The sequence below is a fragment of the Anolis sagrei genome, chromosome 11 (genome assembly GCF_037176765.1).
Source record: "Anolis sagrei isolate rAnoSag1 chromosome 11, rAnoSag1.mat, whole genome shotgun sequence".
Lineage (NCBI taxonomy): Eukaryota > Metazoa > Chordata > Lepidosauria > Squamata > Dactyloidae > Anolis > Anolis sagrei.
Window position 1 is genome coordinate 6,278,616 of NC_090031.1, and position 24,377 is coordinate 6,302,992.

General features: G+C 44.2%; 1 protein-coding gene across 6 annotated transcripts in view; it reads left to right on the forward strand.

Annotated features, from left to right (window-relative positions):
• The window catches only part of SCAI (suppressor of cancer cell invasion), a 78,741-nt gene that overhangs the window by 8,736 nt on the left and 45,628 nt on the right, over nt 1-24,377 (forward strand). For all 6 annotated transcript variants that reach the window (XM_060757427.2, XM_060757426.2, XM_060757429.2 and 3 more), the window contains 2 exons: nt 4,996-5,102; nt 24,222-24,353. In XM_060757427.2, coding sequence (XP_060613410.1) covers nt 24,247-24,353 — 107 coding nt within the window. In that variant the 5' untranslated portion in view covers nt 4,996-5,102; nt 24,222-24,246. The remainder of the gene's footprint in view (nt 1-4,995; nt 5,103-24,221; nt 24,354-24,377) is intronic.

A 24,377-nucleotide genomic window follows, 5' to 3' on the forward strand; every position in this document is an offset into this window, starting at 1 on the left:
GAGAGGGAACACGAGAATCATGTTTCAAGATTTCAAAGGGTGTCCCATTGAGGAGGAAAGGGAAAACTGAATTTCTGCTGCTCTAGAGATCAGGGCACAAGGGTGCAATGGGTTGAAATGGCAGGGAAAGATACTCAACTGAAAAGATTAGGAAGAACTTCCTGGAGAGGGGCCTAGGCTGCTCCGGAGTGTCTCCTTCTCTGGAGGCTTTTCAGCCGAGGCTGTCTATCAGGAGTGCTTTGATTGTGCCTTCTTGCATGTCAGGGGGTTGGACTAAATGGCCCTTGGGGGTCTCTTCCAGCTCTATGATTCTATACCAAGAGTAGGCAATACAGAGTCTAATGGATACACTTTATCTCTCCCTTCCACCATCTCAACTTGACCAAGGCCAACCCTTTTGTGATCCAAGCATTTCCTGTCTTTCCTTCACTTTCTGTCTCTGAAAGAGGAGAGGAAGCAGAGGAAAGGGCAGGGAGGGGGCTTGGAGAGAACTTCCTGGCCCACCCACCCTACTCCGACCCACTATGCGCCCCCAAGTTAGAAAGTGTGCCCATGCCTGTGATAGCCAGACATGGAAATAATAAAAATTATAGTCTGTATAACCAGCATTGAAACTATCAAATGGGGCTAGTTAGAATTAATATGGAAGAAGAAACAAGAAACAATAGGGTTAAGGCCATTGTGGTTTGGTTAGTTTGGAGCTCAAGGTTTGAATCCCCGTTTAGCCATTGAAACCAGCTAGATGACCACACTGTCTCAGCTTCATCGAATCTCTCATGTCTTGACCTTATGATAGATTAGCTGTGAATTGGAAACAACTCAAAGACACACAAGAACAGGAACTGAGGGAGATTGAATTCCAGTTTGAAAACATCAGATGAAGTAGTGCCAGATAGACAAATAGGAATTTATATAAATAAAAATATTATGTTCATTTGTGGGATTAACATAACTCAAAAACCACTGGACAAATTGATACGAAATGTGGACACTATACCCCTAACAGACCAACGAATGACCATCACTCCTAAACACCCCCCCCCCAAAAAACAGCAGAAAGGCCTTAAAAACCCAAACGTTCAATGATATAGAAAAAAGGAAAGGAAGAGGGAGGGAAGGGGAAAAAGAAAGAGAGAAAGAGGGAGAGAAAGAAAGAAGGAAAGAGAGATGGAAAGCAAAGAGCGAAGAAAGGAAAGAGGTAGAGCTGGAAGAAAGAGAAAAAGGAAGGAAAAGAAAAAGGGGAGGAAGGAAAAAGATAGAGAAGGAAGGAAGGAGAGCAGGAAAGAAAAGAGGAAGCGAAGGAAGGAGGGAAAGAAGGAGAGAAAGAGAGAGGGAAGGAAAGAAGGAAAGAGAGAAGGAAGGATGGAGGCAAAAAGCAAAGGAAGGAAGGAAATAAGTAGAGAAGGAAGGAGAGAATGAAAGAAGAAAAAGGAAGGAAGGAGGGAAAGAGGGAGTGAAGGAAGGAGGGAAAGAAGGAGAGAAAGAGGGAGGGAAGGAAAGAAGGAAAGTGAGAAGGAAAGATGGAAGCAAAAGCAAAGGAAGGAAGGAAAGAGGTAGAGAAGGAAGGAGAGACTGAAAGAAGACAAGGGAAGGAAGGAGGGAAAGAGGGAGTGAAGGAAGGAGGGAAAGAAGGAGAAAAAGGGAGAGGGAAGGAAAGAAGGAGAGTGAGAAGGAAGGATGGAAGGAAAGAGGTAGAGAAGGAAGGAGAGAGTGAAAGAAGAAAAGGGAAGGAAGGAGGGAAAGAGGGCGCGAAGGAAGGAGGGAAAGGATTAGAAAGAGGGAGGGAAAGAAAGAAGGAAAGTGTGAAGGAAGGATGGAAGCAAAAAGCGAAGGAAGGGAGGAAAGAGGTAGAGAAGGAAGGAGAGAATGAAAGAAGAAGAGGAAAGGAAGGAAGGAAAGAGGGAGCGAAGGAAGGAGGGGAAAAAGGAGAGAAAGAGGGAGGGAAGGTTGGCCACAGCAATGTGTGGCGGGTACAGCTAGTGAATGGATAAATCTGAATAAGGGTTTTGGGTTTGTTGGGAACCGGGAGTGTGGAAAGAGTTCAGGGAGAAGTGTTGTTTGTTTTAATTGGGGTGCTACATTATATCATACGACCGGATGTTTTTCTTGTCACTTAATAAATATTTACTGTTATTGTTTGTATCTCTGTCTGGATGTCTGGGATTTTATTTATCATGTCAGAAGCGAGTTGAGGATACAATTAAAATATATTTAAAACACAAACAAAGTTAAAAACCTGGCATGATACTAAATGTCCTTTGACTAGAAGCTGGCCACTTGGAGTGCCTCTGGTGTCTCTATGAGAAGGCCCTCCATTGTGCATGTGGCAGGGCTTAGGCTGCATTGTAGTGGGTGGTCTGTGGTTTGCTCTCCTTCACACTCGCATGTCGTGGACTAAACTTTGTGGCCCCATTCCTTAAGGTTGGCGCCAGTAAGCAGTCTGTTTAGTGTCTTCCAAATCGCTCAGTCTTCTGTGTGCCCAGGAAGGAGTTTCTCAGCAGCTTTGGCCACTGATTGAGGTTCTGGGTTTTCGCCTGCCACTTTTGGACTCTTGCTTGCTGAGGTGTTCCTGCAAGTATCACTGTAGATCTTAGGAAGCTGTTTCTTGATTTAAGGCGTTGGTATGCTGGCTGATATCCAAACAGAGGATGGTCTGGAGATGTCACTGCCTTGGTCCTTTCATTATTGGTTGCTACTTCCCAACAGATATCAGGTGGTGCAATACCGGCTAAACAGTATAATTTCTTCAGTGGTGTTGGGCGAAGACATAATGCGTCATGTCTCATTAAGAGCCACATCCACCATTTTAGCATGGTGAGATGTATTCCACACTGGGCATGTGTACTCAGCAGCAGAGTAGCAAAGCGCAAAGGCAGCTGTCTTCATTGTGTCTGGTTGTGATCCCCAGGTTGTGCCAGCCAGCTTTCATTTGATATTATTTCTAGCATTGATATTCAAGCAGTGCTTTTTGTAAGTCAGAGCATGGTCCAGGGTAACTCCCAGGTATTTAGGTGTGCTGCAATGCTCCAGTGGGATTCCTTCCCAGGTCATCTTCAGAGCTTGACGTGCTTATCTGTTCTTAAGGTGAAAAGCACACATCTACATTTTAGATGGATTAAGAATCAGTTAGTTTTCCCTGTAATAGGCAGTAAGAGCACCTAAAGAGCTTCTGTTCAACTATTTCAAAGCTCCCTCCTTGAGCGGTGATGGCACGGTCGTCAGCATAGATGAAACTCTCTGTCCCTTTCTGGCAGTGGCTGGTCATTTGTGTAAATTTTAAACATGGATGGAGCAAGCATGCTCCCTGAAGCAGACCGTTCTTCTGTTTCCACCATCTGCTTCTCTGGCCCTGGAACTCAACTAAAAAGCTCCTGTTTTGTAGCAGATTTCCTATGAAGTGGGCGAGGCAGTAGTCCTTTGTGATATTATACAACTTTTACAGGATAAGGCAATGATTTATAGTATCATATGCTGCTGATAAGTCTATGAAGACAGGTCCTGTAATCTGCTTCCTTTCAAAACCATCTTTTATGTGCTGAGTCGGGTTCAAAACTTACGATGTGCAACTTTTGCCTTTCCTGAAGCCAGATTGCTGTGAAATCATACATGGGTTTATTTTTTTCATAATTCTATGCAAAATAAGTCTCTCCAAAACATGTCCTGAGAGAAGCCTCCCCGCAGGATTGTAACATATCCAGGCATCCCCTGGGCAACATCTTTGTTGACGGCAGTGAGGACTCATATATTCCAGTTTAAAGCATGTAATCTGGGATCAAACCCTGACATAATGGGCTTTGTGAAAGGGCCTTGAATCTCCGTATGCAGAGAAAAAGCCGGAAATAAAGAAACATAATAATAATAAATCAATAATAATAATAATAATAATAATAATAATAAAAAAAGCTGACACGACATGAGGATTTAAAGATCAAACTGCAACGATTCTGGCGCAAGCCAGTAAAGATGGTCCCAGTCGTGATCGGCACACTGGGTGCAGTGCCTAAAGATCTTGGCCTGCACTTAAACACAATAGGCACTGACAAAACTACCATCTGCCAGCTGCAGAAGGCTACCTTACTGGGATCTGCATGCATTATTTGCCAATACATCACACAGTCCTAGATACTTGGGAAGTGTCCAACGTGTGATCCAATACAACAGCCAGCAGAGTGATCTTGTCTGCTGTGAACTCATCTTGTTGTGTTTCAAATAATAATAATAATAATAATAATAATATACACACTCTTAGATGCTTGGGAAGTGTTCGACTTGTGATTTTGTGATACGAAATCCAGCATATAGATCTCGTTTGCTGTGACATACTGTGCTTTTGTGTCAGTAAAATATTATTATTATTATTATTATTAATAATAAATATGTTATCTTTTGAAAGCCCACCCAGCAAGATACGAAAGCAACTGCACTTTACATCTCAGATTTCTAGTTTGAGAGATGGGACTTCCTGAATTTTAAACCCTAGGCCTCATCGACACTAGACAATCAGTGCAGTTTCAATCCGGTATTGAAGAAAGTCCTGATGTATTGTCGAAGGTATTGTCACCTCACTACCTCTGAGGATGCTTGCCATAGATGCAGACTAAACATCAGGAGATAATGCCTCTGGACCATGGCCATATAGCTCGAAAAAACCTACAACAACCCAAAGTCCTGATGGTTACATAGGAAATCTTGGAGTCAGTTTGAGGCCTGGATGGTGATCACACAAACTGCAGAACACTGATGTTTCAGTGTTTGTTTCATGTGCTCTTGTGGCCATTTGTTGCCTGGACGCAACAAGCTTTAAACTGCACGAAATGGTCAACGTCAAGGGGACTCGACTTTGCTTGCAGCCGGACCTGTTTTGCATTCATGGCTGTGTCAATTTCATCCCCCTTCTCTGCCCCATGGAAGTGTAGACTGGGCACTAGTACAGACGCTGGTTTCCATGCTGTGCCTGTTTTGAATGCTTTTTTTTTCTTTTTCCCCCTTTGAAAGGCCTCCCTTCGGTGGGCTCTCGGCTGAAGAAGCACGACATTGCCGTGGCGCTCGGATGCTCTCCAGGAACTTGGCTGTTCTAGGAATGCATTTCCTGACTGCTCGAGGTAAGGGGGCTGGGCTTGGCTCGGCCACGACCAAAACGTTGGCAACCTGCCACTGGATGTGCAGAAAATGGAGCTGGCTAGCTTCCCCTGCTTTGTAACATACAGGCAGCCCAGCCTGGTGTGTTTTAATGTAGGCTTGGGCTGGATTCGTTTTGGATGTTTGCATTTGGCTTGTTCGGAAGCCGGTAACAACATGGGCTCTGCCGCCATTTTTTTACCGGCCACAACAGAACAGTGGTTGTTGAAAAAAGGCTGTTTTCTGTTTCTTTCAGTTACACATTAAGGCAGCCTCTAGAAGGAAAAGGATATAATGACAGATGATGGCTAAAATGATGGGAAGGGGGGCCTGGGAAGTTCCCCCCATAATGGGCCAGATAGAAAACGAATCTTTCAGTTTCCTGGATCGAAAATGGATCTCTGTGGTCCCATATCATCATCGTTGCACCCCAGGCCTGGAGCCACCTATGACCACAGCACCACATAAGAGTCTAGAGTAATAATAATAATCTTTATTTATACCCTGCCATCATCTCCCCAATGGGGACTCAGAGTGGCTTACATGGGGCCAAGCCCAGGACAACATGTTACAGCAAAATAAAATCAAAACATAAACAGCAAGCAACATAATCAAAATTACATAAAAGAAAAAAAGTTTAAACACAGTAACAAAATAAAATTCCAATAAACACAATCACGTTTAAAATAAACAGTTTATTTATTTGCAGCATTTGTATTCTGCCCTTCTCACCCCAAAGGGGACTCAGGGTGGATCGCAAAACATATAAGCAGCAAAAATCCAATGCAGTTAAACAGGACAGACAACAGATAGAGGTATTCTGCCGGCATTTATTTATTTATTTATTTACTCTTTATTTACTATACTTGTATAACGCCTTTCTCAGCCTATCGGCGACTCATTTTCCCCAGCTTCGGCGTCCTGGAGGTTGTACTCGATTCCGAGCACAAGGGGTGCTGTTGCTCCATCCTCTATGACGAAGCGCCCTTGATCCCAGACTTCCTCCTTCCTTTGATCACCAGCATTTTCTAGTATTTCCTTTATGGTGCCGTAAAATACCTCCCCGCTGACTGAGTACCCTTCAGATAAGGGGGCCTAGATCAGCAACAATTGCAGATAGAGACCTCACATTTTGGGAAACTTAAATTTAACACCTGACTGGTGCTACAGCTAAAATTGGAACAAAACTGGAGAACATGATGGTGGGAACTTAAAATTTTTTTTAGACCATTTGGCATGGAATGACCCACCTTGTAAGTTACTTATAGAAATCTTTCCTGAAACCGTGTTGGATCTTGATTTTAACTATGAGACGCTAATTAGATGTTTTATTGATTTATATTCACTGTTTATTATGCTACTGTTTTTAATTGTTTTTAACTGTTTTATCATGTTTTTGAGCATTGAATTTTGCTAATGTTAACCGCTCTGAGTCGCCCCAGGGCTGAGAAGAGTGCTATACAAATATAGAAAATAAATAAATAAATAATTTGTAGAAAATACTGAATAGGCCCCAGGATTTTTGCTCTTGGCTCAGAATACAAAGAGCAGGAAAACAAATAATGAGGCATATCCTCAATTTCCAGACCTTTGTGGAAATGTGTTAAAACATCTGTATCAGAAAAGGTTAAGATATACATATAGAAAGAGTGAGAAAAAAATACCAGTCTGTATAGTCAGTCCTTGGCATCTGCTGGGATCCCCCCCCCCCCCCCCCGAATCTATAGATACTCAAGTCCTGTTATATACAATAATGTAGTAAAGTAGCATCTCTTATATCAAATGACCAAACCAAGGTTTTCTTTTGGGGATTTTTTTTTTTTGCGTAGGCGGAGGGAATATTTTCAATGTTTGAATCTATTGAGGGAACCTGGCAACACAACCCAGGGAGGATCAAGCAATGCCGACTGTGGAGACTTCCCTGCTTGGTCTCAAAATTCAATTTTATGTGAAGGCAAGGCTATTGCTGTTTCCTTCCCCTGCACTTCTGCGTCCATTTGTATTCTTATGATCTAGGGGTGTCTGTTTGGATTTGAAACGTTACCCTCTTTGCCCTGTGAGGAGAGGTGCCTCCCAGTATGGATAGCGATGTTTCCTTCAAAGGGCCGTGAAGCCAACCGGCCAGTCACTTGAACGGCTGTCCTTTAAGTCCGTGTCAGGACTCTCCCGTGGCGATGTCAGCAACCTTTGGCCTTTGCGTGTGGCTTTGACAAGAGGTCACGAACCACCATGAAAGGCTGAGCACTGGGGGACAAATACAGGATTAATTACAGAAGGGGCGAGGAATGGCGAGCCATAAGAGTCAACCTCCCTGGCCCTGTTTGGTTGGAAGTATGTATGGCTTGAGGCTTGCTTTCAGGTCAAAACGGGGGGCAGGTAGTCCTCACCTTAAATGGAGATGCGCTGTTGTTTGGATGAAACTGTGTATGGATAGAGAGCATATATTAGGATGTGTTACTCTGTATTTGTCCTTCCTCAAATGAGATCTGAGCTGATCAGTGGGTCTTGCCTTCCTCCCTTTGTCTTCCCAGCAATACTATGCATTGGGTCAGAAGTCTCAGCAGGGACTTCAACCCAAATTAAATCCTTATTATTATTATTATTATTATTATTATTATTATTATTATTATTATTAGAAACACAGATGAGTCCACAGCAGACACTCTGCTGGCTGTTGTATTGGATCACACGTTGGACACTTCAACCCAAATTAAATCCCTATTATTATTATTATTATTATTATTTGAAACACAACAAGATGAATCCACAGCAGACACTCTGCTGGCTGTTGTATTGGATCACACATCGGACACTTCCCAAGTGCCTAGGACTGTGTGATGTATCTGCGGATAATGTGCGCAGATCCCAGTAAGGTGGCCTTCTGCAGCTGGCAGATGGTAATCTTGTCAGCGCTGATTGTGTTTAAGTGCACGCCAAGGTCTTTAGGCACTGCACCCAGTGTGCCGATCACCACTGGGACCACCTTGACTGGCTTGTGCCAGAGTTGTTGTTGTTGTTGTTGTTACTACTACTACTACTACTACTAGCTGTACTCGCCACGTGTTGCTGTGGCCAGCCTTCCTCTTTCTCTCCTCCTTTCTTTATCTTCTTCCTTCTCTTCCTCTTCTCTCCCCCCCCCCCCCCTTTTCTTTCCCTTCTTCTTTATCCCCTTTCTTCCTTCTCTACCTATTCTTGGACTGCAACTCCCAGAATTCCTCCTGATCAATCTATCTACCTAGCTATCTATGTCCATCTAAACTATCTATCTGGAAGATTGCTGGGACATGCAGTCCCGGAATAGGAAATTGGAAATATGCAGGCATTGGGAAGCTCTCAAAGAAATCCAAGGAGAAGAAAGTTGGAAGCAGTGCATTTGGATCATCCTCCTCTCCTAAAAGGGCCTGGTCCAGGGGATGCTGGGAGCTGTAGTTCAAAAGAGAGTGTGGATATGCTATTGTGTGTTTTGTTTGCTGGGGTAGTCATTTTTATACATGCGCTGTAGCGTCTTTTCGCTTTTTTTGGCTTTTTAAGTCCCTTATGCTGTGTTTCCCAATGTTTTTATGAGTGATGGTCACTTGTTGGCCTGATAGGTGTCTTGTGTCCAAATTTGGTGTCAATTCGTCCAGTGGTTTTTGAGTTATGTTAATCCCACAAATGAACATTACCTTTTATTTATATAGACTAGCCGTTTCCTGCCACGTGTTGCTGTGGCCCAATCTTCAAAGGCAACCCCACATAGAGCGTGCTGCAGTAGTCTATACAGGATGTAACCAGAGCGTGGACTACCGTGGCCAAGATAATGTTGTTTGGTAGATGTTGTTATTTGGTAGGAAGCTGCACGTTTGTCACGCCAAGCTACATGCATTATCGATATTCTACCTTTTCCTCTAGAGTAGGACTCAGATTGTTGAGGATGTCAACCTTTTCACATGGTTGTCTTCATTCTGACCCCAAAACCTGCGTCTCTATCTGTCCAAACATTGGCCACCTAGGCATGGAAATCATTTACTGGGATCTGGTGTTGTCTGCTCAAGCTGGCTTCAGTTTTGCAAGGTTTTAGGAAGTCACATCCTAGAGTTCTTCAGAGCTGTCAGTTTGCCACATCTCAAAGACTGAGCATCGTAAAAATTAGACTCTGGCGTGCTCTAGGTTGGTTGCTGTGTGCCTCCCGGTCATTTCTGACTGAGGATGACCCCTGTCATGGCTTTTCTTAGCAAGACACATCCAGAGAGGCTTTGCCATTGCTTTCTTCTGAGACCAAGAGACTTGCCATAGGAGGAAAAAGGTTTCCCAGTGGGTTTCCATGTCAGAGCAGGGATTCAAAGTCCTAGTTCAATGCTCAAACCTCTACACCACACTGACTATTGGTATTAAACAATTAAATCTATTTGAGAACCAAATCATCATCATCATAGGCTATCACTCGTGGCCAAGTCTGATTGCCTTCTCTCTCTTGACACGTTTCTCCCTTTCGCCCTCAATTCGTGCCTCTTTGAACTCCACAGCATTGTTGGTCTCAGCTGACCTCCAGTTCCAATGCTTGAAGGGCAGGGTTTCCCAGTTCTCTCTCAATGTCTATGCCACAGTTTTAAAGATTAGCTTTAAGCCCACGTTAAAATCTCTTTTCCTGTCCACAAACATTCTGTTTTCCATTGAGAGTTCAGAGTAGAGTAACTTCTTTGGAAGATGGTGATCTTTGGGGATTCGGACAATATGGCCATCAGTCCAGTAGAGTTGATGGCAGAGGATCATTGCTCCAATGCTTCTGGTCTTCGCTTCTTCTTCCAGCACATTGACATTTGTCCGCCTATCTTCCTAAGAGATTTTCAGGATTTTTCGGAGGCAAGGCTGATGGAATTGTTCCCAAAGTTAAGAGTGACATCTGTAGATAGTCCACATTTCTCAGGTGTATAACCAAGCTGGGAGGACAATCGTTTTGTAAATAAGCACCTTGGTCTCCCTCCGGATGTCCTGATCCTCAAGCACTCTCTGCTTCAATTGGCAAAATGCTGCACTCGCAGAGCTCAGATGGTGTTGTATTTCAGTGTCAATGCTGACTTTTGTGAAGAGGTGCTGTCAAGGTAGCGGAAATGGTCAACATTTTCTAATGTTACACCATTAAGCTGTATTTCGGACATTGCAGAGGGATTGCCTGAAGAGCACTTCGTTTTTCTCGATGTTCAGTGAGAGGCCTAGCTTCTCGTATGTTTCTGCAAAGGTGTTTAGCGTGGTTTGTAGATCTTCTTCTGAACGAGCACAGATTACATTATCATCAGCATATTGGAGTTCTATAACAGATGTTGTTGTGACCTTGGTTTTGTAGAGGGATTGGCTGGTGCCTGTTGAAAGAGCACTTTGTTTTTCTCAATGTTCAGTGAGAGGCCAAGCTTTTTGTATTCTTCTGCAAAGGTGTTTAGTGTGGCTTGTAGGCATTCTTCTGAATGACCACAGACTACATTATCATCAGCGTATTGGAGTTCTATAACAGAGGGATTGGCTGATGCCTGTTGAAAGAGCACTGTGGTTTCCTCAATGTTCAGTGAGAGGCCAAGCTTTTCGTATGCTTCTGCAAAGGTGTTTAGCGTGGTTTGTAGGCATTCTTCTGAATGACCACAGACTACATTATCATCAGCATATTGGAGTTCTATAACAGAGGGATTGGCTGGTGCCTGTTGAAAGAGCACTTTGGTTTCCTCAATGTTCAGTGAGAGGCCAAACTTTTTCTATGCTCCTGCAAAGGTGTTTAGCGTGGCTTGTAGGCATTCTTCTGAATGAGCACAGACTACATTATCGTCAGCATATTGGAGTTCTATAACAGATGTTGTTGTGACCTTGGTTTTGTAAAGGGATTGGCTGGTGCCCTGTTGAAAGAGCACTTTGGTTTCCTCAATGTTCAGTGAGAGGCCAAGCTTTTCGTATGCTTCTGCAAAGGTGTTTAGCTTGGCTTGTAGGCATTCTTCTGAATGAGCACAGACTACATTATCATCAGCGTATTGGAGTTCTATAACAGATATTGCTGTGACCTTGGTTTTGGCTTTCAGTCTGTTGAAGTTGAATATCTTGCTGTCTGTCCAATAGAAGATTTCCACACCGGTGGGAAGCTTCCCATCAACAAGGTGCAGTATCATAGCAATGAAGATGGAGAATAAGATTGGGTATCCCTTTTTTTGCACCTGATTCCACCTTAAATGGGTCACTTTGGGAGCCATTATTGTTCAAGACTGTTGCCATCATGTCATCGTATAGAAGCCGCAGGATGTTTACAAATTTACCGAATGTCTTCAGATGGCATACGTTCCTTGTGCTTATCTACTTTGGAAAAAAATTGCCATAAAACACCAAGGTAATCCATTTTCTTTCCTCTTGTCATCCAAACATTGGGTCCTTAAGAACCTGTCAAGGGCCTTTGATACGTTTACGTAAACCTAGACCTGTTTTATTCTTTGGTGTAGTATATTGGATCCATATTTCGTTGGCATAAACAGGAGCAATTTATGACTTTGAGAGAGAGAGAGAGAGCAAGTGCAGGAGGAGCCCAGCTTGAAAGCAGATCGTATAACATTCATGTGGAATAAAAGGAATGGTGCCCGTAATTATATCCTTCCGGCCAACTGTCTCTTTTCGGCCCCGCCAGGGGTGAAAGGCTGTCAGCCGACACAAATGCAAAGATCTTCCCCTTGGTCACTCTCTTTTGGAGAAAGAACAACAACACTGCGGTCCGGCTCTCTTTTTGAGCACTGCTTCTCAACCTTCCTAATGCCGCGACCCTTTAATACAGTTCCTCATGTTGTGGTGACCCCCCCAACCATGACATTATTTTTGTTGCTACTCCATAACTGTAATTTTGCAACCATTATGAGTTGTAATGTAAATATTTGATATGCATGATGTGTTTTCATTGTTGCACATTGAACTTAATTAAATCATAGTGATTAACCACAAAAGCAATATGTTTGGGGGAGTATGGACAACAGATGATGGGATTTGCAGTACCTTCAAGCGCTTCAGCTCTGACTTACACAGACCCACTGAGACCCTCACGAATGAGAGGCCTGGACCAAACTTGGCACACAGAAATCCAAGTTTAGGAGGAATCGACAGTGATTTAGGAGAGAAACGACAAAGGATTTGGACCAAACTTGGCACAAATACTCAGTATGCCCAAATGTGAACAGTGGTGGAGTTTGGGGAAAATAGAACTTGAAATTTGGGAGTTGTAGTTGCTGGGATTTATAGTTCACCTACAATCAGAGAGCGTTCTGAACTCCACCAATGATGGAATTGAACCAGACTTGGCACACAAAACTCCCACAACCAACAGAAAGTACTGGAAGGGTTTGGTGGGTACTGGCCTTGAGTTTTGGAGTTGTAGTTCACCTACATCCAGACTTGAACACTGGTGGAGTTTGGGGGAAAACAGACCTTGACATTTGGGAGTTGTAGTTGCTGGGAGTTATAGTTCACTTACAATCAAAGAGCATTCTGAACTCCACCAATGATAGAATTGAACCAGACTTGGCACACAAAACTCCCACAACCAACAGAAAATACTGGAAGTGTTAGGTGGGCATTGGCCTTGAGTTTTGGAGTTGTAGTTCACCTACATCCAGAGAGGACTGTGGACTCAAACAATGATGGATCTGGACCAAACTTGGCACGAATACTCAATATGCCCAGATGTGAACACTGGTGAGGTTTGGGGAAAATAGAATCTTGACATTTGGGAGTTGTAGTTGCTGGGATTTATAGTTCATCTACAATCACAGAGCATTCTGAACCCCACCAATGATAGAATTGGGCCAAACTTCCCACACAGAACCCCCATGTGGGCCACAGCAATGCGTGCCAGTGGACGGCTAGTCAGAAAAATATATTTTCCGATGGTCTTTGGTGACCCCTCTGGAACCCACTCGCGACCCTCCAGGTTGAGAAACGCTGCTTTACAGGAACCGGCCTCATTCTTACGAAACTGTCCCATTTCTTCCATCCTGTATCTGCAGTGCAGTTCCATTCCGGTTCGTGTAGCATCAGTTCTTCCTGTTTCAGTCTTTTCCACACCAAAAAAGATCCCTCATTCCCCGGGGTTGAAATGACACCAACGTGAAATCCAAGCGATTAAACAAACGGCAAATGTTGGAATGGTTTTTAAAAGTGTCGAGTGCTTCGTGTCTGATCACCTGCCTTTTCCAGAGCTTCCGTATTAAAAGCACATTCTCTCTCTTCACTGCAGAATAATGCAGTAGTGGTGGAGAAAGAGGAATTACTGCTGGCTGGTACTCCTGTCTGGGAGCACAGATATCGGGACTGATGTCCCTTAGAGCTGTTTTCAAGAAAAGAAGAGTTGTGTTTCCTTTCCCAAATCATGGCTTTTACACTTACGTTTGCTTTTTGGAAAGCTGCTCCATAAATGAAGTTAGTATTATTTATCGTGTCAGGAGCAGACCAAACAGTTGCGTTGCATTTTTTAACAAACAAAACACAAAGTTTGCAAGCTTTTAAAATGTCCTTTGACCAGTATCTGGCCCCTTGGAGTGCTTCTGGTGTTGCCGCAAGGAGGTCCTCCATTGTACATGTGGCTGGGCTCAGGTTGCATCGCAGCAGATGTCTGTAGTTTGCTCTTCTCCACACTCGCATGTCATGGATTCCAATTTGTGGCCCCATTTCTTGAGGTTGGCTCTGCATCTTGTGGTGCCAGAGTGCAGTCTGTTCAGCGCCTTCCAAGTCGCCCAGTCCTCTGTGTGCCCAGGGGGGAGTCTCTCATTTGGTATAAGCCATTGATTGAGGTTCTAGGTTTGGGCCTGCCACTTTTGGACTCTCGCTTGCTGGGGTGTTCCAGCGAGTGTCTCTGTAGATCTTAGAAAACTATTTCTTGATTTAAGTCGTTGACGTGCTGGCTGATACCCAAACAAGGGATGAGCTGGAGATGTCACTGCCTTGGTCCTTTCACTATTGGTTGCTACTTCCCGGTGGATGTCAGGTGGTGCAATACCGGCTAAGCAGTGTAATTTCTCCAGTGGTATTGAAGTCGATAGGAACTTTAGATGGGTCTACCCCAGGAGGAGAGACCCTGCAGCGTCACCAAAGAGGGATCGCTACGTTGGTGAGTAAAGAGAAGCCTAATTTTAAGCAATTTATTTTCCCTAAGTTCCCAAAAAGAATCTCACCAAAGTTGAAGAAATTGCCACCGAGATGATTTATTAGCGATTCAGCTGAAAAGGATGCAAAGCGGCAATCATTCGCCAAGCTAAGCATACATGTACACAAATAAATGCCATTTTTATAGAAAAAAAACAGAACGTGTGGTTTGAATCTCGCCCCACCCCCACCCCCCCAGCCTGGCTTGAAGGTGATTGGCTGGTGCCTCAACAGCTGGGAGGAGGCTTGTCTGCCCCTTGAGCGCCAGGGACAATTACAGGGCTTCTGTCGCTTTGGCGCGTCGACAAATCAGGAGGGAGGGAGGTGGGACAAGGGAATACAGTGCATTCTTGAATGGATTATGGAATTACAGGAAATGTCCAGGGGGCTTAACGAGTCCGAACCGGCCTTCAAGAAAAGCCAATCTATTGTGTCGTGATTGATCTGAGATAAGCATCGATGTGAGCGATACTACTTAATCCGAGTTTTCCTCTTGCGGTCAGGCAGGAGCACAATGGGGGAGATCTTGGATGAATGTCTTTAATGGAAAGGCTTGAAAGGAAACGGGTCAGGAAGAAGAAGACTTTCCGAAGGCCCCATCCACTGTTTTAGCGTGGTGAGATGTGTTCCACACTGGGCATGCATACTCAGCAGCAGAATAGCATAGTGCAAGGGCAGATGTCTTCACTGTGTCTGGTTGTGATCCTCAGGTTGTGCCAGTCAGCTTTCGTATGATATTGTTTCTAGCACCTACTTTTTGCTTGATGTTCAGGCAGTGCTTCTTGTAGGTCAGAGCACGGTCCAGAGTGACTCCCAGGTATTTGGGTGCACTGCAATGCGCCAGTGGGATTCCTTCCCAGGTCATCCTCAGAGCTCGGGATGCTTGTCTGTTCTTAAGGTGAAAAACACATGTCTGTGTTTTAGATGGGTTAGGGATCAGTGAAATTAGTGAACCTGCAGCTTTTTAGTTTGTGGTTGGATTTCAGTTCTCCCCCATTTCCCCCTCGACCCGTTTATTTTGTACCGCTTGTCCAAAAACAACAGATAAGGGCTGTCAAAGCCAACAACAACAACAACAAGTGGAAAGTGCCACCTTCAAAGATGAATAGAATTAATTGCTCCCTATTTCTTGGAAAATATGCACAAAGGACGGCTGGGGATCGAGCTGGGCCCAGCCTTGTTCTCACAGTGTTAATTGGGCTCTGTTGTTGGCATCGAACCACCAGCCATCAGCTGCTATTAAATGCTAAAAATAACAAGGGGCTTTATTTATGCTTTTTTAAAATCCGCATTCTGGTTTCCAGCACTTTGAATGCATCTCCTTTCATGTGTGGGGTTTTGTATTTTTTTTCCAGACTAAAGCTTTGAGACCAGCATCTTAATTTGCTTGTATATGTAGCCTTCGTATTCTCGGAATTAGAGGTCTATTGAGACACCGTCACCCCTTTGTTATACTTTTCATCTTCGTCACTATGAAACTTCAACTTGTTGATGGGAAGCTTCCCACCAGAATGGAAATCATCTATCGGACAGATGGCAAGCTATTTAACCTCAGCAGACCGAAAGCCAAAACCAAGGTCACAACAACAGCTGTTATAGAACTCCAATATGCTGACAATAATGTAATCTGTGCTCATTCAGAAGAAGACCTACAAGCCATGCTAAACACATTTGCAGAAGCATATGAAAAACTTGGTCTCTCACTGAATGTTGAGAAAACCAAAGTGCTCTTTCAACAGGCACCTGCCAATCCCTCGACAAAACCAAGGTCACAACAACATCTGTAATAGAACTCCAATATGCTGATGATAATGTAATCTGTGCTCATTCAGAAGAAGACCTACAAGCCATGCTAAACACCTTTGCAGAAGCATACGAAAAGCTTGGCCTCTCACTGAACATGGAGGAAACCAAAGTGCTCGATCAGCAGGCACCAGCCAATCCCTCTGTAATAGAACTCCAATATGCTGATGCTAATGTAATCTGTGCTCATTCAGAAGAAAACCTACAAGTCATGCTAACCACCTTTGTGGAAGCATACAAGAAGCTAGGCTTCTCACTGAACATCAAGAAAGACAAACTGTTCTTTCAGCAAAAGGCCCAACCAATCCCTCCGCAATGCCAGAAATGCAGCTTAATGGTGTAATGTCAGAAAATGTTGACTATTTCCGCTCCCTTGGCAGCCACCTCTCCACAAAAGTCATCATTGGCACTGAAATACAACAACACCTGAGCTCTGCGAGTGCAGCATTTTTCTGAATGAAGCAGAGAGAGTTTGAGGGCCGGGACATCTGTAGGGATACCAAGGTGCTTGTTTATAAAGCTATTATTCTCCCAACCTGTTATATGCCTGCGAAACGTAGACTGTCTACAGACGTCACACTCAACTCCTGAATGATTCTATCAGTGTTGCTTCAGGAAAATCTTGCAAATCTCTTGGGAAGACAGGTAAAGTGATGGGCAAAGCTATCTTGTTGGGAAAACTTGTGTACCGTTACTCATCTTCTTGTATGGAATAATTGATAATCAGCCTTGAGAATTGCACCCAGTTTGTTTGAACATCTGCAAGCATCTCCTGCATCTCCCTATTGCTTCGTGCCACAAAGGAGCTTCACATATCTGCAGAGAACTGCCGAGAAAACTATATCTATATCTATATAGATAAAAATGTAATGTTTGTTTGTGAGATTACCAGAACTCAAAAACCACTGGACGAATTGACACCAAATTTGGACACAAGACACCTAGCAACCCAATGTATGTCTTTCACTAAAAAAAAATAAAAATGATTTTGTCATTTGGGAGTTGTAGTTGCTGGGATTTATAGTTCACCTACAATCATAGAACATTCTGAACCCCACCAACGATGGAATTGAACCAAACTTGGCACACAGATCTCCCATGACCAACAGAAAATACTGGGAGGGGTTGGTGGCAGTGTCCTTTGGTTTTGGAGTTGTAGTTCACCTACATCCAAAGATGGCTGTGGACTCAAACAATGATGGATCTGGACCAAACCTGGCACGAATATTCTATATGCCCAAATATGAACACAAATGGAGTTTGAGAAAAATAGACCTTGACATTTGGAAGTTGTAGTTGCTGGGATTTAGAGTTCACCTACAATCAAAGAGCGTTCTGAATCCCACAAATGATATAATTGGGCCAAACCTCCCACACAGAACCCCCATGTGCGCCACAGCAACGCGTGGCAGGGGACAGCTAGTCCATAATAAAAGTGAAAATATTTATGTGTGTGTGTGGCCACGTCCACAGGCAGGCCCCCGCTTCCACAAAAACTTTAACCCATATTGCTGAGGAGCCACCAAAAGCCTTCCCTCCAATGACATATACTGAGCACCATGAATATGTAGTCCAACCCCTGGCAATGTCCTCCCCGAACACCATATTGCCCACCACCCAAGGAAAGCTTTCATTTGGGGACATTCATTTTGCAAAAGAGTCTTCTGAATGTGCACAGACTACATTATCATTGTCATATTGGAGTTCTATAACAGATGTTGTTGTGACCTTGGTTTTGGCTTTCAATCTGCTGAGGTCAAATCCATCTGCCTGATAGATGATTTCCACTCCGGTGGGAAGCTTCCCATCAACAAGGTGAAGTATCATAGCGATGAAGATGAAGAATAAGGTTGGGGCAATAACACATCCCTGTTTGACACCTGTCTCCACCTTAAATGGGTCACTTTGGGAGCCATTGCTGTCCAAGACTGTTGCCGTCATGTCATCACGGAGGAGCCACAGGATCAGACCTATGCAGGGTCTTCCCTTCTGAATTTTCTACCTGGCAGGTTATGAAGCGAGAGATCAGGAAGCAAAGGAATTGAAACCGCCGGAGCCTGAAAAAAAAAAGACTAAAGATTATTAAACTTAGGCGCTTCTAAAATTAGCCGCTCTGGGTCACATTGATCGGTTCTCTGGGTCAACGGGAAGTTTACTGCAGTCTGATACTCAGAGAAATAATTTGCCGTCTAATTAATCCGGCATTTCAAAAACATCCAAATTCGGTGAGCAGCATCCACCCGCCTTGGAAAAAAGGGAAGAAGGGAGAGGAAAAAAAAATCAGCTGTTCTGACACAACTAACCTGAGGCGAAAGCGGGGAGAGAAGCGGGCCAGAAACGTCCACTGTCGTTGCATTCACTAGGCCGTTCTCTGACTTTCCCTTCGGCTATTTTTGCATGCCGTGTTCGGGTACTATTTAGGCGGTCTCTTTGTATGTGGAGCACACAGAAGGGCAACCACTGTGATCAAGGGGCTAGAAATGGTGGGTTTTTTGTGTGGGGAGAGGACAGCGAAGTGGGTATGATTATGGTGTTAATATACTTACGTATGGAAGATTATTTTTCTTTGTTTTTCACTGCATCGAAAAAAGAGAGGAGCTAACAAGAGAATCTACAAAGGACAGGGTGAAGAAGATATGGACAAAGGTTTGTGTACGAGGGTGGGTCAAAAAGTAGTAGTAGTAGTAATAATAATAATAATAACCTTTATTTATACCCCGCCACCATCCCCCCAAGGAGATGGTGCATGCCATTACCGTTCAAGCAGGGAGCTTTGAGATGGTAGAACAGAAGCTCTCCAAAGCTCTAGGTGCTCTTACTGCCTATTACAGGGGAAACCAGCTGATCCCTAATCCATGTAAAACACAGACATGTGCTTTTCACCTCAAGAACAGACAAGCATCCCGAGTTCTGAGGATTACCTGGGAAGGAATCCGACTGGAGCATTGCAGCGCACCCAAAGACCTGGGGACTCAGAGCGGTTTCCAAGTGTTCCTAGTTCCACAAAAGTCTTCATCGACACTGAAATACAACACTGCCTGAGCTCTGCGAGTGCAGCATTTTTCCAAATGAAGCAGAGAGTGTTTGAGGACCGGGATATCCGTAGGGATACCAAGGTGCTTGTTCATAAAGCTATTGTCCTCCCAACCCTGCTATATGCCTGCGAAACGTGGACTGTCTACAAACATCACATGCAACTCCTGGAATGATTCCATCAGCGCTGCCTCCGGAAAATCCTGCAAATCTCTTGGGAAGACAGGCGGACAAACGTCAGCGTGCTGAAAGAAGCAAAGACCACCAACATTGAAGCGATGGTCCTCTGCCATCAACTCCGCTGGTCTGGCCATGTTGTCCGGATGCCTGACCACCGTCTCCCAAAGCAGTTGCTCTACTCTGAACTCAAGAACGGAAAACAGAATGTTGGTGGACAGGAAAAGAGATTGAAAGATGGGCTCAAAGCCAACCTTAAAAACTCTGGCATAGACACTGAGAACTGGGAAGACCTGGCCCTTGAACGCTCCAGCTGGAGGTCAGCTGTGACCAGCAGTGCTGCAGAATTTGAAGAGGCACAAATGGAGGGTGAAAGAGAGAAACGTGCCAGGAGGAAGGCGCGTCAAGCCAACCCCGACCGGGACCGCCTTCCACTGCAGAAGAAGATGCAGATCAAGAATAGGGCTCCATAGCCACCTATGGACCCACAAGAATTCTGATCCTGGAAGACTATCCTACTCGGCCAACGAGGGGTCGCCTAAGTAAGTAAGGTGGCGTCAGGCCTGCGGTGCGACAAGAATGCTCTTAAGTTGGAGCGCTCTGAAGTCAAGGTTCCACTGTACTTACTCATGTATAAGTTAACCCAGGTTTTCCTGAACTTATACACAAGTCAGTACAATTCATTGATTGCTAGGGAAATGAAGGGAAGCTAAGGCCCATAGCGGGACAGGTTATCCCACTTTGAGGAGCTGCCTATACTGACCAAATCATTGGTGTGAATTTGTAACAATAACCATAAAAATACCTTTCCCATTGTGTGTCCAATACTTGCTTAGTTCCTCTTTATCGTTGCTAACTCCCTCTTGGCTTCCTGCTTCTGGCTTTGGTGCCAGCCTTCTCCCTCGCCCTCCCATTCTTGGCATGTAATCTGATGACAGCAGAGTTTGTTTGTGTTGTGTGTACCTCATTTGTCTCTCTTCAACATATCATCACGGGAACAGGTTGGTGACACCGGATTGCATCCCAGGCTGTGCTGCAGGGGAGATAAACGTTGCTTTTTTTAATCAAGATAAATAATAATAATTTCTGCTCTGACATGTTTTAAGTACTTTCCTACCTGAGATTGGGATTCTACCTCTAGTTTGCTCTAACCTGCTAAATTTAAACTTGAGAGAACACCTCTTTAGGAATCTCTAGCTGAGCCGCTTTGAGTCTCCTTCTGGAGGGAAAATGTGGTATAATAATAATAATAATAATAATAATAATAATAATAATAATGATGGTTCGTTGATGGTTTAGAGAGAACTGTGGGATTTTCTTTGAGATTTCCTGGAGCACAAAGTGATGAAAATTCAAGTCAGAGGAATGATGTTTCTCTCTGGGATAAACCTGACTCAGAAAGTACAAGGCTCCGAGATCGGTCAGAGGAGCCAGAAATTGCAAGATTGGATAAGGAGTCGGGTAAAGAGCTAAGTGATACAGAAGGCTCCCAGGAAAAAACACCTAGAGCTACGGAGGTCAACAAAAGTCTTTGTTTACATATTAGAGCAGAAAATAGGCATCTCCGGTCAAAGCGTTTACGTGGGAAAGTTGAGGAGAGAACTTCTGGGAAAAGAAATGACTTCATGGGTGCCTATTAATTAGCAAATTCTCTCCTCAACTTTCCCACGTAAACGCTCTGACCGGAGCTGCCTATTTTCTGCTCTAATCTGTAAACAAAGACTTTTGTTGACCTCCGTAGCTCCAGATGTTTTCCCCAGGAACCTTCTGTATCACTTAGCTTTTTACTCGACTCCTTATCCGATCTTGCAGTTTCTGGCTCCTCTGACTGATCTCGGCGCTTTGTACTTTCTGAGTCAGGTTTACCTAAGAGTTGGTTCAGGCAACATAGCATTCAAGGGAGAAGCTAGGCCCGAGTTCTCTAGTTCTTGTTCCAAATCAAGTGTTGGTTTTGGATTCAAGTATCCTGGTAACTTTCTGTGTTCTTGTTTTTTCAGCCTTGCTCAAGTTTTATGAGTTTTGCTTGTGGACTTATGCTGTCCTTGTGACTTTCTGGCTATTCCTGGACTATATTACCTTGGGATTTGCATGAGACATTTGAATTACTGCCTGGCTATCACCTATTGCCAGCCCTTTCTTGGATTTTACATCTTCTTTCCTTATTCTTGATTTTTCATATATTTTAATGAGTTTTTACAATAAATTATTTGCTTACACTCTGGACTTTTGTGCGGTGCTGTGGTCATAGGGGATTCCAGGCCTGGATGCAACACAGCAACTGCCAGTGGTTGACCATAGAGATTCCTATAGACACCATACCATTTTTTTTGTATCTTGCAATTGTTAAAGTCTATCAGAAACACCCAGGTTTGCACACGTTTTTGCACAACCTTTACCCTGATTGCAGAATTGGCCTTATCCACTCTTTGTGCCTACATGTATGTACGTATTTATGTATGGCACATTGCTCTGTGCGTGTCTTTCTCCAATGCTTTGAAGGCACCTCCCTGAGAAAGAGTCCTCTCGATCCTTTTTGGGTTTTGTTCTCTCCTGGCTTCTCTTCCCGGTTGCCCCATTTTTCCCTTCTGCGTCTGGATATTTTTAGATTGCTTTGTATATCTGTTTCTCCTCTCCTTTCCCCCCTCCTTCCCCAGATTTGCTTTTCTGTCTGTAGCATGGAAACTGGCATTTTTCTCAGTTTGCTCACTTTTTTCCCCCTGCATCGCTCCCCTCCCTTGGACTGTTTTGTCTGCCTTGCCACCCCTCCATCTGTTTTCCCTTCCAGTGGCTTCTTTGTGCCACCTTGTTTGTTTCCTTATTCTGTCGTTGTGCTCCCTGTTACCTATTTCTACATAAAGGTTATAAGGACAGAATGAGTTACCTCTACAAACATGTATGGAATCCACTTTGCAGCCCCTCAAACACTCTCTGCTTCATTCGGAAGAATGCTGCACTCGCAGAGCTCAGGCAGTGTTGTATTTCAGTGTCAATGTTGACTTTTGTGTAGAGGTGGCTGCCAAGGTAACAGAAATGGTCCTTCGTTGTGCATGTGGTGAGGCTTTTGCTCTTTTCCACATTCGCTTGTTGTGGACTCCACTTTGCAGCCCCTCAAACACTCTCTGCTTCATTGGGAAGAATGCTGCACTCACAGAGCACAGACGATGTTGTATTTCAGTGTCGATGTTGACTTTTGTGTAGAGTTGGCTGCCAAGGTAACAGAAATGGTCCTTTATTGTGCATGTGGTGGGTCTTTGCTCTTCTCCACACTCGCATGCCGTGGACTCCACTTTGCAGCCCCTCAAACACTCCCTGCTTCATTCAGAAGAATGCTGCACTTGCAGAGCTCAGGCATTGTTGTATTTCAGTGTCGATGTTGACTTTTGTATAGAGGTGGCTGCCAAGGTAACAGAAATGGTCCTTCATTGTCCATGTGGTGGTCGTTTGCTCTTCTCCACACTCATATGTCATGGACTCCACTTTGCAGCCCCTCAAACACTCTCTGCTTCATTCAGAAGAATGCTGCACTCACAGAGGTCAGGTGGTGTTGTAATTCAGTGTCGGTGTTGCCTTTTGTGTAGAGGTGGCTGCCAAGGTAGCAGAAATGGTCAACATAAATGGTCAACATAACTGTAGCCTATAAAGCTCTAAACCAGTGGTTCTCAACCTGGGGCCCCAGATGTTTTTAGCCTACAACTCCCAGTAATCCCAGTCAGTTTACCAGCTGTAAGGATTTCTGGAAGTTGGAGGCCAAAAACATCTGGGGACCCCAGGTTGAGAACCACTGCTCTAAACGGTTCTGTCCCAGCTTACTTGTCCGAACGTATCTCTCCCTATGAACCATCTAAGAGTTTAAGATCGTCCAGGGAGGCCTTGCTCTTGGCCCCCACTTCTTCGCAGGCCCAACTAGTGGGGATGAGAGACAGGGCCTTCTCAGTGGTGGCCCCTCGGTCGTGGAATGCCCTCCCCAGGGATATTAGATCAGCCCTTTCCCTCTTGACCTTCCGGAAAAAAAGTGAAAACGTGGCTATTTGAACAAGCCTTTGGAATCTAATACAACAGTCAAAAACAGTCTTAGATGAAAGTGAACATTGGAACGGCTCAGACGGCGATTTATGGATCATGAGAATAACAATGAAGGCATTGGTTTTATATGTTTTATTGAATGTATTTTTAATTTTGTTCATTGTATATTGTTAGGCATCATATTGCTGCCTTGTTGTAAGCGGCCTTGAGTCACCTTTGAATTTGAGAAAGGCGGGATAGAAATATTGTAAACAAATAAATAAATAACATTTTCTGACTTTACACAATTAAGCTGTATTTCTGGCATTGCAGAGGGATTGGCTGGTGCCTGTTGAAAGAGCACTTTGGTTTTCTCGATGTTCAGTGAGAGGCCAAGCTTTTCGTATGTTTCTGCATTGGCTTGTAGATCTTCTGAATAAGCACAGAGTACATTATCATCAGCATATTGGAGTTCTCTAACACCGTGTTGTGACCTTGATTTTGGCTTTCAGTCTGCTGAGCTTAAATAGCTTGCCATCTGTCTAGATGATTTCCACGCCGGTGGGAAGCTTCTCATGAACAAGGCACAGTATCATAGTGATGAGGATGGAGAAAAAGGCTGTCACTGTTTGACACCTGCTTCCGCCTTAAATGGGTCACTTTGGGAGCCATTGCTGTCCAAGATTGTTGCAAAAACATTTAGAGTGTCTTGTAGATCTTCTTCTGAATGAGCACTTACCACACTATCATCAGCATATAGAACTCTCCCTCATGGATTAAGTGGGCCTCTAAGGTTGTGTGCGGGAGGAGCGTGCAACAAGAAATTGCGTGTTTATGGAGTATCCATGTTTCTCTCTTCCTCTCTTTTGACGCTGCTCGTCACTGCCATTGTTCCTCCTTTGCCTCCCGCCGTCCGTGGCTGATGAGGATTTTGCTCTCTTTTCCCTCTGCAGGACGGAGCTCGCCCTGAAAGGCACCATGTCGATTGGCGGCGTGGAGGATGACATCCCGCAGGGAGAGAGGAAGACCGTCACGGACTTTTGTTACCTGCTGGATAAATCCAAACAGCTTTTCAACGGCTTGAGGTCAGCAGGGTTGAGGGAGGGGAG